Below are 21749 nucleotides of genomic sequence, written 5' to 3'. Positions count from 1 at the left end.
GGGTCACAAAGAGTCGGACATGACTGAGGGACTGAACTGAACTGAAAAATTGTTTCAGAGGTGTAAGCAACAAATAAGACCAAAAAGTAAAACAGAGTCCTCTACTTGTCTCTTGCCAGGGAGTGCTTTTTTGTGCTCTCATGTGTCTTTAATTTAAGGAATCTTGGAAAAGAACTGAGACTGGGTGTCTGATCCCTGCTGAACCCTGCATTGACCTTGCGCACCTGGCATTTCAACACTGTAAACATTAGTTCTCCTTCTAGCAGAGGAGAATGCAGCCTGGCTGTGAGTATGGCACTGTGATGACCCCACATTGGGATGAGACAAATGTAAAGTCTCCGCACCTCCACGATCCTAAAACCTGGAGCCGGAGAAAGTGTTCAGAGGGGGCAGGCTTGCCACGGGCTTTATGAGATGGTGTAAAATGATGCTTTCCGGAGTCTTTGGCTGGCAGCCGTCCTTTATTCCTGGATGAAATATTAAAGAGGCGTCTGTTTTGTATCGATGCCTAATACCTAGTTGAACTGGATTCTCTACATTCTTATTTCCAGATGAATTCTTCAGTTTGAAATATTAGTACTAAACAGTTTAATCCTTCAGTTTGAAATATCAGTACTAAACAGTTCAGCTGTGAGTGGTTTTCTGGGCCCTAAGTCAGGTTCTGAATTGCCTAGAGTAATGCTTTTGAAACTTTTGGGACCATAAATCATAGCAAGAAGTATATTTGCATTTGCTACTGGAGATTCACATACAGGGACATATAACACACATGTGTAACCAGGACAAAAGTTTGGTTAAATGGTGTCCTTTCATTATGACATGCACACTGATACTTTGTTTTCTCGTAGCCGTCATAAAATCCTAGTTGTGGCTCATGCAGATGATTTCATGACTCAGAATGGGTTGAAAACAACAGATTTTTTTTTCCTTTAAACTGTTTATTTTGTGTTGGGGTATAGCCGATTTGCGATAGTTTGAGGTGAACAGTGAAGGGATTCAGCTATAGATATACATGTATCCATTCTTCCCCAGGCTCCTCTCCCATCCCGGCAGCCACATAAAATTGAGAAACTGTTGAAAGTTTTGTACACTCTTTGTCTGTATGTAGTTTTGGTTTTCTAGGAGATGGAAATACATTACAGTTCAACTCAGGGATGTTTACCCACCAGCCTACCTCACCCCTGACCTGTCTTGCTTTTCTGAATTTCCATAGATTAGAGAATTGACCTTGTCTCATTGGAAGCCTCCGGGTCAAGAGATAACTAACTAAGCCCTTTCAGCTGAAAGCCAAAGAGAGTTCAGAAGAAACCAGGAGTGCAGCAAATTGAACAGCTGTTGAAGTAGCTGTGTTTTGGCTTCCTGTGATGTGTTCATTTATTACTGAGTTAGGACTCAGAAATGATGCATCTCATCTAAGTTATGAAAGTCAGTACTAACCTCTCTATATGACTGACTGTGCTTTTCTTTTTAGCTGGGTGGATATACCTGTGATATGGAGCTATTGGGGGATTTTATGTGTTGTCTATTTGTTATTAAATTTTTAATCTCCTCAGTTTCTAAGGATCAGCTTATATCTTAAGTAATTATTATAATTACTTAATCCTCTGAAGGGTGTTCATATTTTAAATAAAGATAATATAACCATAATAAAGAATAATCGCTCATATATCTCTCAGAACATTCTATGTCGTATGTATTTCCCTCTAGCAGTTTTCCTAATGTAACTTTCAGAAATAGGACTGTAATCATACACTTTTCTGTTCTTGTCCCCTACTTAAAATTGTGGCACCAGGTCCCTAGTCTTTAATCATTTTAAGTGGCTGTATATCTTTCCTTCAGTATTCACCCGTATTTATTGAATGCTTGTCCTATATGAATTTGCTCCTGGAACTCATCATGAACAAGACATCTTACTTTCAAGGTGCTGATTACTAGGGTACAGCATTGGTGATTATCCATCACCAACTGTTGGCTGTTTATTTTCAGCTGTTTAAATGTTATGATGAACATTGTTGTGCATGTAGCTGTTTTTCCTTCCAGATTTTAGGTGATTTCTTTAGGAATAATTGTAAGAAGATTGCCATATTGCTTTCTGAAAGGCTTGTGCCACTTTATAATATTTACAGTGACATAGGAAGTATTAGTTTTCCAAATCTGAACAGCCACTGGTATTATTATTTAAAACTTTTGGGGGAGGAGGTTAAATTGGGAGATTGGGATGGACATATGCACACTGCTATATATGTAATAGATATAACTAATAAGAACCTACTGTACAACCCAGGGAATTCTATTCAATACTCGATAATGACTTATATGCAAAAAGAATCTAAAAGAGTGAATATATGTATATGTGTAACTGATTCACCTTGCTGTACACCGGAAACTTAACACAGCATTGTAAATCAACTGTACTCCAACAAAAATTTAAAAAATAAAAAATTTATTCACAATTTACTTAATAAATTATGGCACTTCATTGATGTTTAATTTGCATATTTGGACTGATTTATGAATATTTTTCTGTTTGCTTGTTTACTTGTTAATTTTTCCTTTTGTGAATTGTCTGTTCCTGACCTCTGTTTCTCCTGGTTCTCCTGAACAATTTTTTGTTTTTTGTATGTATAATAATAGCTGGACTTTCTTTAGCCTGGTCTGTGAGTTAATGGGAGAAGCATCATTTGGCTCTTTTCCAAACTTCAGGATTTCAGAGTCTCTTTCTGTGTCTGTGAATTGAGAACAGTGATTCCTCTGAGGATCGTTGGGAGGTTTACATGAGATGATATTCCTGTAGCACCTGGCATTGTACCTGGAGCATGGCTGGTGCTCAGGACAAGTTGGTTTTATTTTTTATGTATGGTACCACCATGCCTGTTGTCATGGTTTCATTAAGGCTTGACTATTTTAAGAATCGCCGTGGATACACAGAAGTGGGGCTGTGGAATTTTTGGTGGTTTGCTTTCTCATTGTTGAGTCCCTTTATCTTTTCTCTACATGTATCAAGGTGGGGTTACTCTGTCATCTTTTCCTGCCACTTCCCAAACTTGTCCTCCCTGAAAGGGAGGGGTCAGGGGAGTGGCTGGTGGATGGTGGCCCTGTGTTCTCTTTTGCAAACTTTTCTCTCTCTCCATTTGCCATCTTGTTCTGAAACAGTGTGTTCACTGCCTCCGTTGGCCTCCTGGGGGGCAAGGGCAGTGTATCCTGGGTCTTCCATGGGGAGTGTTGGGTTGGCCAAAAACTTTGTTTGGGCTTCTCCATAGATGGCGCGGAAAAACCCAAATGAACTTTTTGGCCAAGTCAATATATTGAGATGGTGGTTTAGTCTCTCCGTCGTGTCCAACTTTTTTGCAACCCCATAGACTGACTGTGGCTGGCCAGGTTTCCTCTATCCATGGGATTTTCAAGGCAAGAATACTGGAGTGGTTTGCCATTGCCATTTCCTCCTCCAGGGATTTCCCCAACCCAGGGATCGTACCTGCATCTCCTGCATTGGCAGGTGGATACTTTACCAACTGAGGCACCCAGGAAGCCTGATATATTGCAGTAGGGATGAAATTTTAACTACCCCCAGTTTAGCTGTCCTCCACCGGAAGACTGGACATTATAAATTGGCAACTAGTGGGCTGAGGTCCACCCTTGAACAGATTTTGTCGGTATATGCTATGTTTTTAGAAGTTTGAATTGGTAGCCAAGTTTTAAAAATCTGGATTTCACATACAAGTCCAGCTTGTTGGCTTCTCTTGACAAATGAGACGATATAGCCGGAAGTCCCCCTCCTGTAAATCCCTGCTCTGCCCACTTGGCCCTGAGAGGCCATGCCCACGCTACCCCTGCTGCCTGCTGGCAGGAAAACAGTGCATGGTAACCAGAGAGCTTTTTTGGCTTCCTCTGAGTCTGAAAGGTATACTTCCCCTTTTATGGAGTCAGTGCTTAGAGGTTTTCTTTTCTTTTCTTTTTTTTTTTTTTGGTATTTAGAAGAAGGAGGAGAAATTGAAAGATAACCAAAATGCCTATATTTCTAAAAAATTAGGTGGGGGTGGAGGGAGATAATTAAGACACCTTTATAAGAGAACCTGATGTTGCACACAGTAAATAAATGTATAAATAAAGAGAAGTATTGGGAAATTAGGTGTGGCAACCTATCCCTTTCTGGATGCCTTGTAACAGTGTTTGGGGCCGGGAACCCAAGTCCCAGAAGCCTGGGTTTGACTCAGTAAGCTTAATTAAACTTTATTTTTGGGCTTCCCTGCTGGCTCAGTGGTAAAGAATCCAACTGCCAATGCAGGAAACACAAGTTCGAACCCTGTTCCAGGAACATCTCACATGCCAGGAAGCAGCTAAGGCCGTCAGCCACAGCTGTTGAGCCTGTGCTCTAGAGCCCAGGAGCTGCTGCTCCTGAAGCCCATCTCTGTGGGCATTTCTGCTTTAGTGGCTGAAAATTTTTCTCTTGTAGAACTGCTCTAGGGATTAGCGATGCTCCCTGGGGCCGCCTCCTGCTCTCCTGACAGCTGCGTTCCCTCAGCTCACTCTAAATGTAAACATACTCAGAGCCGTTGACATTTTTCTGATTACCTTACATTCTGGGATGCTCATCACTGTGTTTCTCAAGGCCTCCAGCTCAGGACTTAGAATGTGGTAGGCAAAACTGGGGCAATAGAGGCTTGTGTTGTGTGTTACTTTACAGTGGGGCCTCCCCCAGTTTATAGGTGGTGGTTTACTCAGTAAGTTGTGTCCGACTCTTGCGACCCCATGGACTGTAGCCCACCAGGCTCCTCTGTCCATGGGATTTCCCAGGCAAGAATACTGGAATGGTTTGCCATTTGCTTCTCCAGAGGATCTTCCTGACCCAGGGATTGAACCCGTGTTTCCTATATCTTCTGCATTGCAGGCAGGTCCTTCACCTGCTGAGTCATCAGGGAAATCCCTGGTTTATAGGGGTCACTCTGAAACTAGCTGTCAGATAGCACTAGGTGGGTAAAGAACCTGCCTGCCAATGCAGGAGAGGTAAGAGATGTGGGTTCGATTCCTGGGTTGGGAAGATCCCCTGGAGGAAGAAATAGCCACCCACTCCAGTATTCTTGCCTGGAGAATCCCATGGACTGAGGAGTCTGGTGGGCTACGGTCCATAGGGTCACACAGAGTCAGACATGACTGAAGTGACTTAGCACACACGCACGCAAATGGTGGAGTGTCTTAGGTTTTTTTGGTACTGTGAACAGAAATCAACCTGGCAGGAGGCTCAGGTATCTTGCAGAATCCAAGGATGGGGATGGATTCGGGCCTTAGAAAGAGAACTAAAGACTGGAGCCTCGCTGCTGCTCCTGGGTTTGTTTGTATCTGCTTCATTCTTTTCTCTTGCTCACACTGGCTTCCTGTGTTTCTTACTTAGTCCACATGGCTTGTCAGCTGGTCCCGAGTTTTACATGTTATAGTCTAGATGAGCAGAGAGAGATGATGTCAGGCTCCCAGTCCCAGTTGTAGAATTCCTGGGGAAGGGACTTACTGGTCCCCAGGCAGGTCATCTGTCCATTTTAGGATTGTGCCCAGAAGCAGAGCACTGCTGCAGGAATGTAATCACTGCTGCAGCCTGGGGATGGGAAGTGCAGGGCAGGTCTCAGCAAAGAGGGCCTTCCCAGGTGACTCAGTGGTAAAGAAACCGCCTGCCAATGCCCTAGCTGTGGGTTTGATCCCTGGGTCCTGAAGATCCCCTGGAGTAGGAAATGGCAACCCACTCCAGTATTCATGTTTGGAAAATTCCAAAGGAAGTCTGGTGGGCTATAGTCCATAGGGTCGCAAAGAATCGGACAAGATTAAGCACGCACATGCACGCTCAGCAAGAGATGTAAGGTCAACAATCCAGCATGTGCCCACCGCTTGGGTGGGGCAGGGTGGGGTGGAGTTGTTGTCCTGGTAGCCGCAGATGATGAACTCAGACTCTTGCTTTTCTCATGATTTTCACTGCTCTCTTTCCCTTGAGGTCTGCTCACGTATATAGCCCTTGACACGTTCAGGTAGACATTTCTCCTCACTGCTTCGTTGGCTGATTTGACATGTTGACTGCTACTTTCCTCTAGTGAATATAAAGTGAGGGCTGGGTAGACATTCACAACTAGTGCTGAGCACAAAGCTATTGTTATTTGAGAAATTTCAGCACTGGTAAGTGGACCCCATGTGGTGACCATATTTCTAAACTCCAAAACACATGGCAATGTAAAAGATTTTTTTCCTGATGGATGAGTATAGATAGATGGATGAATATATATGGATGGACTGATGAATATGTATCTATAGATCAATGAATATATATATGTAGATAGATAAACAATATATTTTGTTATACATTTAGCTAACTGAAATTCAAAAATGACTTGAAACTAGACTGCTGAGCACATAAGGACACTGTCTTTATCCTATTTCAGGGAGGAGGCTGAAAAAACTCCAGGATATTAATGGTAATGAATAACAGTTAACATTTACTGAGTACCTGCCGTGTGCCAGACCCTGTGTTAAGCCCTCTCTCTGCCTTTTCTTATCTAACCCTCCAAATGATTTTAGGAAGCTAGTATTTTACTCTTATTTGAAAGACAAGGATCAGATGCAGCCAAGGAAACAGAATGGGGATGTGCATGCCCCTAGTTCCTTGGACCCCACAGCCCTTTCATTCATCCTCCCTGTGCTACATGAGCCCTCAGAGGTGTAGAGGGACCAGTGAGGAGCCTCCACGGACATCACAGCAGGCTGAACTTGGTTTTTCAGAGGAAAAGCTAGCAAATCAGCTAACCAGTCAACGAGTGACAATGCAAATTAAGTGAAAAAAAAAGAGAGCAGACATCCTTTTTGCATCTGTGCGATGCCTTCTTCATCTGGTCTAAGTATGGGTATCACAAAACTGTAGATATAACTATGAATGATATCAGGAAGAACTATGCATTTCCTGATGGACAACAGGGTCTGTGAATGATGAGGGCCTTTTGGGCTCCGTGGGTGTGTTTATAGGCTGATCCTTCTCACATAACCAGACCACTGGAGAAAGGTGGTCCTTGTCTCTCTTTGTCCTGCCGTCTCCAGCATGTGGCTTTCATCCCTGTGGTTGCCCCATGATTGAAGATGGTTCTTTGGCTTTCAGTGTCACATGTGGTCATAAATTGATCACAAGGCCACCTAACTACAGGGGAGGATGGTGCATTTGTTTATTCATTGATTTTTAACACTTTTTTTTTCTTTTTGGTCATGCCACATGGCATGCAGAATTTTAGCTCCCTGACCAGGGATTGAACCTGCACCCTTTGCATTGGAAGTGCAGAGGTAACCACTGGACCACCAGGGAAGTACCAACACTAACAAATTTGGATACTGGGAAGACAAATAACTAGTGTGATCTCAAATGAGACCATTGTTTAGGCGAACTGCGCTGTACTCTTTGAACCAGTGTTGACTTTAAGCTTGGGAATAGCCTTGTCCCCATGTGGGGTCCATTTGAATTTTGTAGCCTGTTCAACTGGTGACAGCTTCTCCTCCTCCTCCCAGCTCTGCCCCTTCTGCTTAAAGCACTGCAGGACTGCCTTTGCTGCTTGGAACGGCTTCCCAGATTGGCCAAATGCTGGAATCTAAATCCTAGTATCACGATTAGAAATCTGTGGTTTCTTAAAATCATGAGTATAGGCCAGGGACTTTTAAGCTTTATTGTTGTTTAGTTGCTAAAGGTATTTAATTGGTCATGGACCACCCTCATGTTCATCAGTTATTCTGGCAAACAGACTATCAGGAAGTTTCCCCAATTCTTGCAGGCCTTTTAGAACCACCTGAACTCATTCATTTGCTCTTCTCATTTAGAATCAGATACTGAACTGCTGGAAGAATTTGTGTTTGTCCAACCAGTGGGTGCTCTCTCACATAAACAGCTGTAGTGTGGTTTCTACCAATATGTTTTTTTAAATTTATTTTATATTGGGATATAGTAGACTTTATTTTTTGGGGCTCCAAAATCACTGCAGATGGTGACTGCAGCCATGAAATTAAAAAAGACACTTACTCCTTGGAAGGAAAGTTATGTCCAACCTAGATAGCATATTCAAAAGCAGAGACATTATTTTGCCAACAAAGGTCCGGCTAGTCAAGGCTATGGTTTTTCCTGTGGTCATGTATGGATGTGAGAGTTGGACTGTGAAGAAGGCTGAGTGCCGAAGAACTGATGCTTTTGAACTGTGGTGTTGGAGAAGACTCTTGAGAGTCCCTTGGACTGCAAGGAGATCCAACCAGTCCATTCTGAAGGAGATCAGCCCTGGGATTTCTTTGGAAGGAATGATGCTAAAGCTGAAACTCCAATCCTTTGGCCACCTCATGCGAAGAGTTGACTCATTAGAGAAGACTGTGATGCTGGGAGGGACTGGGGGCAGGAGGAGAAGGGGACGACAGAGGATGAGATGGCTGGATGGCATCACTGACTCGATGGACGTGAGTCTGAGTGAACTCCAGGAGTTGGTGATGGGCAGGGAGGCCTGGCGTGCTGGGATTCATGGGGTCGCAAAGAGTCGGACACGACTGAGCGACTGAACTGGACTGAACTGATAGATTTCCAATCTTGTATTAGTTTAGGTATATAGCAAAGTGACTTGTTATGCATATACATGCATCTATTCTTTTTCAGATTCTTTTCCCATATAGGTTATTACAGAGTATTGAGTAGAGTTCTCTGTGCTATATTTGTTGATTATTTATTTTATATATAGTGCTGTGTGTTTGTTAGTCCCAGCCCCCTAATTTATTCCTCCTCTCCTTCCTCCAGCTTCCAAGATGACTTTTTTTTCCCTCTTGTTACTCTGAGTTTGTTCTTGTCTTTAATTGTAGCATAAATTGAGGCAATTCTCTTCAAACTATAAATCAAAAGCACAAGGCAGAGACAAGAGAAGGCAATGTTGGATGGTAAAGAAAGCCAGATAGATCGGCTTGAATTGAATCCCAGCTCCTCCACTTACTAGCTGTGTGACTTATCTCATCGAGGTTAAAATCATTTTTAAAATGTGTTGGTGTGGGGCTTCCCTGGTGGCTCAGTGGTGAGGAATCCACCTGCCAATGCAGGAGATGCAGGTTCGATCCCTGGTCCAAGAATATTCCACACGCCATGGAGCAACCAAGCCTGTGTGCCACAACCATTGAGCCTGTGCTCTAGAACCCAGGAGCCACAACTGCTGAAGCCAGTGCGCCCTAGAGCCCTTGCTCCGAAACAAGAAAAACCGCAATGAGAAGCCTGCGCACCGCAACTGAAAAGTAGCCCCTGCTTGCCGTAACTGGAGAAAGTCTGGTGGCAGCAATGAACACCCAGCACAGCCAAAAATATTAATGAATAAATAAAAAATGTGTTAGGGCGCTCATAATTATTAAAGTACAGAAAGAGTTGTATGTAAAGGTTCTGGTGCATGATAGGATTTTTAGATGTTAGAAAATGCATTAATTCAGGGGTTTCCCTGGTGGTTCAGGGGTAAAGAATTTGCCTGTGATGCAGGAGAGGCAGATTCAATCCCTGGGTCAGAAAGATCCCCTGGAGAAGGAAATGGCCATCCATTCCAGTTTTCTTGCCTGGGAAATCCCATGGACAGAGGAGCCTGGTGGGCTACAGTCCATGGGGTCGCAAAGAGTCAGACATGACTTAGCGATTAAGCAACAGCAAGGGCTTCGACTCTGCACTGTCAGTGCAGGGGCATGGGTTTGATCCCTGGTCAGGGAACTAAGATCCTGCATGCTGCAACTAAGAGTTTGCATACCACGACAAACATCAAAGATCCTGAGTGCCGCAGTTAAGACCCGACACAGCCAAAATAAATAAGTAAAAATAAATATTGGAAAAAGAAAATACATTAATTCAGTTGATATCTCCAGTTCAAAAACTTAGGAAATTTGGTGTTTGGCATAATCTGAAGCATAGTGTCCGGCACATTACAAGCACTCAGTAACTAACTCTGCATCAAATTAATAATCCAAGAATTTATGTAACTCTTTGTCAAAGTGGAGAAGAAATTCCGTAGGGGTAAAGTTGTTACTTCTGTTGCTTATTTATCTTCAGTTATACACCCGGGTCAGGCATTATTATAACGGATTGTTTGGGAAGAAACTGGATTCTAAAGTAATAGAGCAGGAGATGCACCTGTCACTAGCAAACTGTCATTTGACCTTCTGTTAACAAAATATATCTTGTTTATGTCAGCGGAGTATGAGCGAGATGGTCACAACAGGCCTATAAATGTGGTATTGTAGTTAAGAGGACATGGAGCCCCTTTTGTATTTGGAATCATTTTGGTTAAAAAAAATTGCAAATATAACTCACAGTATGCCACTGTATTTTCAATTTTTGGATAAAATTATTATATACTTCAGCTGACAAAATCGAGCTGTTTGCCAGCATTGTCATTCTTAATTTATAATTCAAAGTACCTGCCTGCATACAAAGTAGTCATTTTCCACCGTTTAATTCTAGTGGTTGTTAGTTTCTTTCCCACTGAATGGACAAGATAATTTATCTTGCTCTAATTGTCTGTGGCAGAAAGCAGAAGCCCCGCAGTGCCGGTGTTCATGTAATTCAGTGACTTCAACTATGCGAAATGTAACTAAAACCTAGAAAATAAGTAAAAGTGACCTATAGCAGTCAAAATGTGATACAGGAACCCTGCTGCCTAAAATGTGTATATTTTCTTCCTAGACATACCCTTCAGACACCTACTAATATACTGATGTTATACTGAAATGTGTTAATAGTTACTGAAATACCGTATTTCATTGACTTGAAGATCCACATTTTTTTTTCTTTAAACATCAGGATGAGTGGTTTCAAACAACACTTACTGTTTGCATAAGGTTCAGTGAGTTGGCTGGGGTGGTTGGTAGACCTGCCTGGACTTGTTTACATGACAGAAAGGCTGCAGCTAGAGAGAAGGGGAGCTCCAACCTGCAAGTACTTTTTCAGCTTCTGTTTGAGCCACGTTTACTAATGTCTCACTGGCCAAAGCAAGTTACACAGTCAGGCCCAGGGTCAGGGAGTGGGGTAGTAGACTGCCTGTTGATGAGAAGGGCAGTCACACCACAGACTGGCCACAGACACTGAGATAGGAGGGGTTTCTGAGTGTATTTTTTGCCAGCCATCTGCCATGATATTGCAGTGAAATCATAGTGTTTTATCTTTCTCAGTCATAAATAATGTATCTATGATTGATGATAGAGTTGATTAAATAGGGTATATATATTCAGTTTTTGATAGAAACAATTCATACTGAATGTCAGAATTTAAAATAATATAGAGGAACTTTCTTGGTGGTCCATTGATAAGGAATCTGCCTTCCAATGCAGGGCACATGGGTTTGATCCCTGGTTGGGGAACTAAGAGTCCACATGCTGCAGAGCAACTAAGCCTGAGTGCCACGATTACTGCGCCCCCACACCTCAACTAGAGGGAAGTGTGTTTGCTGCCGTGAAGAGTCTGTGCACTGCAATGAAAGATCCTGCAAGTTGTAACTAAAAATTTAAAAAGAAAATTAATTAATTAATTAAAGGGGCTTCCCAGGTAGTGCTAATGATAAAGAATCCACCTGCCAGTACAGGAGACGCAAGAGATGTGGGTTCGATCCCTGGGTCTGGAAGATCCCCTGGAGTAGGAAATGTCACCCAGCTCCAGTATTCTTGCCTGGGAAATGCCATGGACAGAGGAGTCTGGTGGACGACAGTATATGGGGTCGCAAACAGTCGGACACAACTGGGTGGCTAAGCACACACATAAGAGTTAAAGTGCTTCCTCATTCCCTTTTCCCCACATCTCAAATCCTAGAGGCAGCCATCAAGGACAGTTTGGTGTATATTTGGTGTGCTGAGCTGAACAGGGGCCCCCCAAAGATGTATTTTTTATTTTATTTAAAAATATTTATTTTAAATTAATTAATTGGCTGTGCCGGGTCTTAGTTGCCAGCACTTAGGATCTCTGATCTTTGTTGTGGCATGTGGGATTTTTCAGTTGTGGCATGCTCTAATTCCCTGACCAGGGATCGAACCCAGGCTCACTGCACTGGGAGTTTGGAGTCTTAGCTGCTGGACCACCAGGGAAGTTCCCATTTGAATTGATTTAAACCACTAAGTTTGTTGTAGTGATTTGTTACAGCAGCAAATGCACATGTCTATTTAATTTTTTACTTTTAAAGAAATACTTGGTTATTAGCTAGAAATTAAAATGAAAGGGTAGAAAGTAAAATCCCCTATTTTTCTTCATCAGGTATTCCTACTGTTAATAGTTTCTTATGCATTTACAAGACTTCAGGAGTAGCCATATTCATTCTTTCCTTTTGATACAAATAAGATCATATCAGACATGCTTATTTCTTACTCTGCAGCTTGCTTATCTAATTATAGTCTTGGACATATTTTTGTATCAGGATAAGGTGATCTGCCTCATTCAGTACCGTAGTTTATCATTCCCCTATTACAAAAGACTAATGTTTTTCTTTCTTCTGTTACAAACAATGCTGCAATGAAGGATCTTCAATAAATCTCATTGGCTATTATCTAAAAATTTAATTGCAAGCAATTAAATTACTACCTGAATGAATGTCACTTTGTGTGTGTGTTGATGCAAGTGCGTGCTAGAATAAGGGTGGGGAAATGTGTGATGGTGGTGATGGTTTAGTCACTAAGTCGTGTCTGACTTTTGCAGCCCCATGGACTGTAGCCCACCAGGCTCTTCTGTCTGTGGGATTTCCCAGGTAGGAATACTGGAGTGGGTGGCCTTGTCCTTCTCTAGGGGAAATGTATATCATCCCATTAAACTTTTTGCATATGTGTTATTTTAACTTTTTTTTTAAGTTGTGAAAAGCATCTAATACATAAATGTATAGTTAAAATGTACTATTGGAAAGGAAACACCCTTGTCAAGAAATTGAACATTTCTGATCAAAATTGAAAAAGACACGTGTCCCACTGTTCATTGCAGCACTACTTACAATAGCTAGAACATGGAAGCAACCTAGATGTCCATCGACAGATGAATGGATAAAGAAGTTGTGGTACATATACACAATGGAGTATTACTCAACCATGAAAAGGAATGCATTTGAGTCAGTTCTAATGAGGTGGATGAACCTAGAACCTATTATACAGAGTGAAGTGAGTCAGAAAGAGAAAGATAAATATCGTATTCTAATGCATATATACAGAATCTAGAAAAATGGTACTGAAGAATTTATTTACAGGGCAGCGATGGAGAAACAGACATAGAGAATAGACTTACGGACATGGGGAGAGGGGAGGGGAGGGTGAGATGTATGGAAAGAGTAACATGGAAACTTACATTACCATATGTAAAATAGATAGCCAATGGGAAATTGCTGTATGGCTCAGGAAACTCAAACAGGGGCTCTGTATCAACCTGGAATGGTGGGATGGGGCAGGAGATGGGAGGGAGGTTCAAAAGGGAGAGGATGTATGTATACCTATGGCTGATTCATGTTGAGGTTTGACAGAAAACAACAAAATTCTGTAAAGCAGTTATCCTTCAATAATAATAATAAAAAAAGATATATATAGAGAGAAATTGAACATTCCTGGCCTCTAGAAGGACTTTGTATGCCCTTTCCTGATTTACAGCCCCCAGAGGGAAACAGTATTCTGACTTTTATTACTGCCATTTACCTTAAGTAGAACTCTAGCAAATTTGGCCATCTGGCTCTCAGAAAATTAGGAGTGTGATCTAGAAAAGAATATATACATATATGTATAACTGAGTCACTTTGCTCTATACTTGAAACTAACACAACATTGTAAATTAACTATGCTGCTGTTGCTGTTAAGTCACTTCAGTCGTGTCCGACTCTGTGTGACCCCATAGATGGCAGCCCACCAGGCTCCCCCGTCCCTGGGATTCTCCAGGCAAGAACACTGGAGTGGGTTGCTATTTCCTTCTCCAATGCCTGAACGTGAAAAATGAAAGTGAAATTGCTCAGTTGTGTCCAACTCTTCGCAACCCCATGGACTGCAGCCTACCAGGCTCCTCCGTCCGTGGGATTTTCCAGGCAAGAGTACTGGAGTGAGGTGCCAAAAAAGAACATTAGGATTGGTAAGGGTTGGTGGGGCTTCCCAGGTGGCACTAGTCGGGAAGATCCCCTGGAGGAGGGCATAGCAACCCACTCCTGTATTCTTGCCTAGAGAATCCCACGATCAGAGGAGTCTGGCGGGCTACAGTCCATAGGGTTGTAAAGAGTCGGACATGACTGAAGTGACTTAGCACAGCAGCACTAGCAGCAAGGATTGGTGTAAGTGTACAACTTAACAGTTATCCCTCAGCATTCGAGAAGGATTGATTCGAGGACCCTTGAGGATACAAAAATCTGCGGCTGCTCAATCCCTTGTATAAATGGCACAGAGGGACTGTCCAATGGCTAAGACTGCATGCTTCCAATGCACTGGGCCTGGGTTTGATCCCTGGTCAGGGAACTACATCCCACAAGCTGCAACTAAAGACCCCACATGTTGCATGTAAGACCTGGCATGGCCAAATAAATATGTATATTTAAAAATGGCATAGAATTTGCATGTAACCCACGCACATGCACCTGTTCATATCATCCCGATTACTTACAATACCTAATACAATGTAAATGCTCTGTGAATAGTTGTTGGTGATTGGCGAATTCCAGTTTTGCTTTTTGGAACTTTCGGGGAATTTTTTTCCAGTCCAAGGTTGGTTGAAACCCATGGGGGTGGAACCCACAGATATGGAAGGCCAACTATCCTTGTAAGATTCCCAGAGAAATATATAATGTCAAATCTGCTTTTAATGAACAACAGTCATGGAAAATATCTTTTGTAGGTTTGTTCTTTGGATTCTTCAGTTGTCTGCATTGTGTGTGTATTTGATTGTTTTTATTCTACATATATCAATGCCATTTTACCTCTACCCTTTGCAAGTATCATTTTCACACATGATGGCTGAAGTGTGGTTCTGCTTTTTGGTCTTCATCCAGAACTCATGAGTGGAGAAGAGCAGCAAAGAGGAATCTGGTTTAATGCTGAGAGCCTGTCAATTTCCCCCCCCTACATTCATGATTTTAGTTTTGAGTGGTATGGAAAGTAAGAGAAGTCAACAAAAGCTAAAGCCATTATAATTGATTTACAATTACTCATGTTGTGATAATTTCATATGTTCATGATGAAGAATGCTTGTGTTAAGAAATAGTTATGTAGTTAAGTATGGACAAGGTAGGAATTTTGCTTTGTTTGCTGTGTTATCCCTAGTGCTTAGAGTAGTACCTGGTACACAGCAAGAGCTCAGAAAATACTAACTATAGAAGTATATATATGTATAGGCTGTAAAACCTACTGCTGATGCTTTGTATTGACAATCTGCAGGTATTTGGAATATGTATATATATTCATAGTAGTTCAAGACCTCACATTTTATTATTTGAATGGTGGTCATTATTTGTTGTTGTTTAGTTGCTAAGTTGTGTTGGACTCTTTTGCCCCTCTATGAACTGTAGCCCGCCAGGCTCTTCTGTCCATGGGATTTCCCAGGCAAGAATACTAGAGGGGGTTGCCATTTCCTTCTCAAGGGGATTTTACTGATCCAGGGATGCAACTCTTGTTTCCTGCATTTGCAGGCAGGTTCTTTACTACTGAGTCACCTGGGAAGCCCTGTGGTCATTGTTTGCTGTGTAGTGACTTTTTTAAAAAAGAATACCCTGTATTTTGAGTGAATATATTTCATCTGAGATTTTGGGGAGCTCTTTTTCCTCAGTACACAACATTCTCCTTGAATGAATAATTCTTTAAAAAGCATGTTATACTGTACAGTTTTTTCATGCTTTATCACTTGATCCTTACTGCAGTACTTGTGAAGTACAGGATTCCTGACATTTGATTATCTGCCTAGTTGTCTACTTCATTTTTTCTTGCTGATGGAACCCCAGTTTTGCGCAGGTGCTCACCCCTACCCCACTGTGACTCCGAACTAAATTTTGATCAGTTTAAGCCTGTTATGAGAAGTTCCTTGCCTTTGCCAGGGATTGGTTTAGAAAGAGGCATGTGACCCATTTCTGGCCAGTGATGTGAGAGGGAAGGTCGGCTGGCAGAAGGCCCCTCCCTTCTCCACCCTCCTTCCCTCCCTCCCTTCCCCTCCCCCTTAGCCCCACATCCCTCCCCCCCTCCCCCCACCCCCCTCGCTCCACACACACACAGGGAAGAAATGAGCTCTGGTTTTCTGCTACTTGTCTGGACTGGATGTGACCACTTGGAGCTGCTCTAGCAGTTTCGAGACTACAAGCAGAGGTAGCCTGAAAATACGCTGGATGCTGAATATGATGGAAGAGAAAGACGGAGAGAACCAGCTACCAAATGAACCAACCCTGGAGCAGCCCTGCTGCTTGACTTATTACCTGAGAATAAATTTCCCTTATTGAGAACATCCTGATATTGGTATCCTTATTGCCCTTTTACAGGCAAGGAAACTGAGACTCACAGATCTTTAAATAGAATGATCATCGTTAGACGGCTGACTTCTCTGTTGAAGCCGGGAGAATTGAAACGCGTGCTCTGGTTCCTCATCCAGGGCTCTTCCTGTTCCATGTGCAGCTTCTCTGTCAACAGCCCTGCCTCCCGGTTGGGAGGGAACTGGATTACCAAATTTAGGTATTTTTGTTTGAAATGCATTTTAGATAGTTCCTAGTTATTTTGTGGTTGATTACTTGTGACAAATACTGCTTTGAAATTCTCATGGATATTGTAATCTGCCTTCTTACCTTGGCTGACATAATTGAAACTTTATTTGTAAATTAACAACTTTTACAATTGAAGTAAAAAAAAATTTTTTTTTTACTGTTTTGCATATATACATTTCAAAATGTTTTTTTATACTCTGCCTGAGTTTGTAGATAGGTATTTAAAAAATTGTGTTAAATTCTGAGAAGTGATACGGTTCATCTGTAAAGGAATTAAAATAATCACTGACCAGCCTATTGGACTGAATGGGAGTAGGGGCTGGCTGGCTGGCTTTGGAAGCAGTATTGACATTTGTTAACATGGAAAGGTATGGCTGACCATATTCATGATGTTCTTTGCGCTACCATTTACAGACTGTCCTTGGACTTTCTTTTGTGTCCAATCCCGCTCTTCCCTCATCTTCTCTTCCCCTTACGGGTAGAGAGGGTAGAGAGAGTGATCAGTGGCCTGAGGTATATTCCTTCTTATTGCAGAGCCAAACTGGGCAGTGGCTAATCTGAGGAAAGGAGCTTATTCATAGTTGAAGAATTCAGTTAAAGCATATTTAATGTCATGTGAAAGACACTTTGATGGGGGAAGATTGGGTATTTTTGAAAAGAAAATGATTCTTGAATGAACTTACAGTTATTAGTGGTGAATAGTTGTGGGAAGGATAGACTGGGAGTTTGGGATGGACATGTACACAGTGCTGTATTTTAAACAGATAACTGATAAGGAGATACTGTAAAATAAAATTATTTAAAAAAAGACAGTGAAAAATAAAATTATCTTACAAAAAGAAAAGAAAGGTTTTCCCGGTGGAAGCGGTGACTGAGTCCCCTGCCTCCTGGAGACTGCGGTGTGTGTCTGCCTCCTCCTCTTCCTTCTCAGGCGGAAGCGACAGCCATGTTGCTGAGGACCTCTGTGTGGGGCGGAACCTGCTCTTCTCTTGGCCCTTTGGCTCCTTCCTTGGGGCTGGAGGGCTGGCTAGCTGAAGTGAGCGGACTAAAAATAGGACCAGTTCTTTAGCAGAGTGGCTGAGTTCCCTCAGCTTGTTCTTTGCCTTCCTAATCTAGTAAAATATAGTACGTTGAAGAATCTGATCTTGGAGAGTGGTGGGATTTTCACTGGGCACCTTCCAGAATATTTTCTTAATTCTTGATTTCACTTAAAACTACAAGTGAACCCAAATTCTTGAGAATTACTAATGACAAAAATTAAAATTCAGTTTTGTATAATTATTAAGAATATCTTCAATGTATGATTCCCCCCTCTGCCCCCATTGGAAAGCTGTTTGTCCTTAAAACTTTATTTCACAACTAGAATGAGCTGTGTGATGTCCTGATAAGGGTAACTGAACACCAGGATTAGCACAGGGTGACACCATATGTTGGTGATTATCAACTTCTCCTTAAGGGTCCTCTTGGACTTCTGTTTGAAGTGCTTAATGATTTGATTTCTCCTTTTAAAATTAAATAAACGTGTGAGTGGAGAACTTCCCTTCAAACCAGCATAGCTGTTCTTCAGGAGACCATTTGGAGCCATGAAAATGGAGAGTATTTTAAGATCTATATGAAGATATTTGGCTTCACCATGACATGTAGTTTGGGTATTAACAGAAAACCTGCTGCAAATAACAGAAAACGTGACTCATTAATAGTCTCAAACAAATAAAGGGGTTATTTTCCTCTTGTTATTAATGTGAGAAGTCCAGAAGTGGGCATTTCAGGATTGGTCAAAGCCATCAAAGACCCAGACCTCTGCCTTTCCATTCGGCCATCTTTAGTCATCTTGTCACTTCGAAGTCTCAAGATGGCTGCTCTCCAGCCAGCATTGCATCTGCCTTCCAGGCAAGAAGGAGGAGGAGGGCAGATGGCAAAAAGGCATGTACCAGCTGTGCCGGTTCTCTTTCAAAGAGCTTCCTGGAAACTCAGTTCAGTGACTTCTGCTTGCATCTCATTAACCAGAACTGTGTCATACTGCCGCCCCCAGCTGTACACGAGGCTGGGAAATGCAGTTTTTTGGTGGGGCAGGTTGGCACGCTGAACACAATTGGAATTCTGAACACAATTGGAATCCTCTCAAAATAATTCAAATTATTTTAAGAGGATTATTTTGCCTCTAAACTAATGAGACTCAGGAAAAATAAAATAAATGAACATTAATTGAAAGCCTACTGCATACTAGATGCTGTGCTAGTTGCTTCTGGGTGGGTTTATGTTATTTAAGCATCAGCACTCAGAAAGGTCATATGCACATTTATTTAAAAGGATAAAGTAAGTTCAAGGTGGATTTATAGAGGATTCATTTATTAATTTATTCTTTGTGGCAATGTTCTTGTGTTTAATCTATTAAGCTTGGAATTAATGTAAAGGACTATATCTTGAAACCCAGATACTATAATGGGGAATTTTTACAAGTTTAATTATATTAACTTAAATCAATGTGTTGAAGCACCCATAAATGGAGGCTTAGAGAAAATATTTGCAGTATAGATGAAAAAGTCTTAATATTCATAATAGATAAAAGCTTCTACAAGTAAATAATAAAAATTCACCTTATTAGAAAATGAAAAAATATGGAAAAGCAGCCATTTCTCTGAAGCAAATAGTCTGAAAAAGTTGGGAAAAAAAGCAATGCAAATGAAAAGAAATACTGAATCACTATATCTTTGATCCCCAGCTTGGCAAATACTTAAAAAAACTGATAATAACCAGTTGCACCCAGATTCTGGGGAGAAAAAGCACTTTTATGTACTATTGGCAGTACTGTTAGATTGATACCATTGTTTCAGAGAGCAGTTTGGTGTTATCTGTCAAAATGTGAAATGTACGTACCCGCTGACTTAGCAGGACCCCTTCTTGAGATAATGACATGATTTTACAAAGATGTTAATTGTGGCATTGCAATTAAATATAAATGTGGAACAAGCCAAGATGTTCATCAGTAGGGACATGTTTAAATAAATTATGTGATGGCCATACAATGAAAAGTTGTCTGTGGACTATTGAGTAGTAATAGTAACCATTATTACTATAAAAGTAATAAAGTATTTAACATGTATACTATTTTTGTGATACCTCTCCCTTTAAAATAAATCTATATATGTATACAAAAGAATTGGAGTAAGAGGTCTGACGATTTTTCACTTTTTATATGTAGACTTTCTATGTGTAGATATTACTTGAATTTTTTTGCAAGGATGAATTACGTTTTTTGAAAACCAGGAGTGACTTTTTAAAGCAGGATTAAAAAAAAAAGGGATGTAAGCATTTTAAATTCTATAAAAATGCTAAAATGCTAATAGTGATTTTTATGGCTTGTCTTCTGGAAGTTATGGGGGAGCAGAAGGGGGCAAACGATGTGGTAGGGAGAAAACGGCCTGGATTAGTGAACAACCTGAATGATACAATATCGGAGAAGACATAGTATGTATCTTTCAATTACCTTGTATAGGACAGAATAGGCTAGATTATATTGCAGTGACAACCAACCTCCAAATCTCAGAGGCCTATGCCACAAAGATTTATTTCTCACTCATGGTTCATGGCTATTGAGAGCTGTTGATCCCTGGGTTGGGAAGATCCCCTGGAGAAGGGAAAGGCTACCCACTCCAGTATTCTGGCCTGGAGAATCCCATGGACTGTATATAGTCCACGGGGTCGCAAAGAGTCGGACAGGACTGAGTGACTTTCACTTTCACGTTTCACTGTGGGCTCCGCAAACAGAGTTGGGTCGGCCAACAAAGCCTCCACCCACTAATGTGGGCAGTGCCACTCACTGCGTCGAGGCGGGGACTTGGCAGATCCTGCACGGGCTTTTATAAACCTCTTCCCAGAAGTGATCCACCTCACTTCCACTTAACATCTCATCAGTCAAAGCAAGTCTCATGGTCATGCCTAAATTTAAAGAGGCTGGGAAGAGCATCCTACCACGTGCTTGGGAGGAGGAGCATTGGGGGCTTTGGGAACACCCGGATGACTCTTATAGCGCTTCATAGGGGAACTATAAGATGAGCTTCTATAACAGTGTCTGGCACGTACTTATGTTTTTGTTTTAATGGATAAAGTAATTTATGTTAATCTAGATGGATATCTTAAGAAATGTGTAAGAAATGACTTGCATATATATTGAATCAACAGGCATTTGTTGACTTCACATTCCACTAAATTTGCTTAAGATAAAAAGATTTGTTTGGGAATAGGTAATTTTTAAAAAAAATTGAGGTATAGTTGATTTTCAATATCTTATTAGTTAATTTTGTATATAATATATTGTATGTAGTTGATTTTCAGTGTTGTATTGAATAATATTCAATATTATATAAATCAGGTGTACAACATGATTCAAAATTTTTATCAATTATATACCATTTAATGTTATAAAATATTGGTAGTATTCACTCTGCTGTACAATATATCCTTGTAGATTATTTCTTTTATACAGAGTAGTTGGTACCTCTTCGTTCCTGACTCTTTTGCCCTCAGGCACCTCTCCGTAACCACTAGTTTGTTCTCTATGAGTCTGTTTCTATTTTTTATTTTATTTTTCACATTTCACATATGAGTAATAACATGCAGTATTTGTCTTTCTATGTGTACTTAATTCACTAAGCATTCACCTCCAGGTATACCCCCGTTGGTGCAAATGGCAACAGTTCATTCTTTTTAAGGACTGAGTAGTATTCCATGGTGTATGTATACCATCATTATCCATTCATCTGTTGATAGACACTTAGGTTGCTTCCATATGTTGGTAATTGTAAATAATACTGCTATGAACATTGAGGATACATGCATCTTTTTTAATTAATGGTTTCCATTTTATTCTGGAGAAGGCAATGGCACCCCACTCCAGTACCCTTGCCTGGAAAATCCCATGGATGGAGGAGCCTGGTAGGCTGCAGTCCATGGGGTTGCTAAGAGTCGGACACGACTGAGCAACTTCCCTTTCACTTTTCACTTTCTTGCATTGGAGAAGGAAATGGCAGCCCACTCCAGTGTTCTTGCCTGGAGAATCCCAGG

The 21749-nt window shown here is 41.3% G+C and overlaps 1 protein-coding gene across 3 annotated transcripts in view; it reads left to right on the top strand.

The window, feature by feature from the left end:
• Nucleotides 1-21749, top strand: part of WDFY2 (WD repeat and FYVE domain containing 2) — a 178617-nt gene that overhangs the window by 12485 nt on the left and 144383 nt on the right. For 2 of the 3 annotated variants that reach the window (XM_025262959.3, XR_006543796.2), the window contains exon 2: nucleotides 16467-16656. The exons of the other annotated variant lie outside the window; for it this stretch is intronic. In XM_025262959.3, the coding sequence (XP_025118744.3) occupies nucleotides 16502-16656 (155 nt within the window). In that variant the 5' untranslated portion in view covers nucleotides 16467-16501. The remainder of the gene's footprint in view (nucleotides 1-16466; nucleotides 16657-21749) is intronic. 3 annotated transcript variants of the gene reach the window in all.

The sequence above is a fragment of the Bubalus bubalis genome, chromosome 13 (assembly GCF_019923935.1).
Source record: "Bubalus bubalis isolate 160015118507 breed Murrah chromosome 13, NDDB_SH_1, whole genome shotgun sequence".
NCBI classification, from domain to species: domain Eukaryota; kingdom Metazoa; phylum Chordata; class Mammalia; order Artiodactyla; family Bovidae; genus Bubalus; species Bubalus bubalis.
This window is presented reverse-complemented; position numbering and strand designations above follow the sequence as displayed.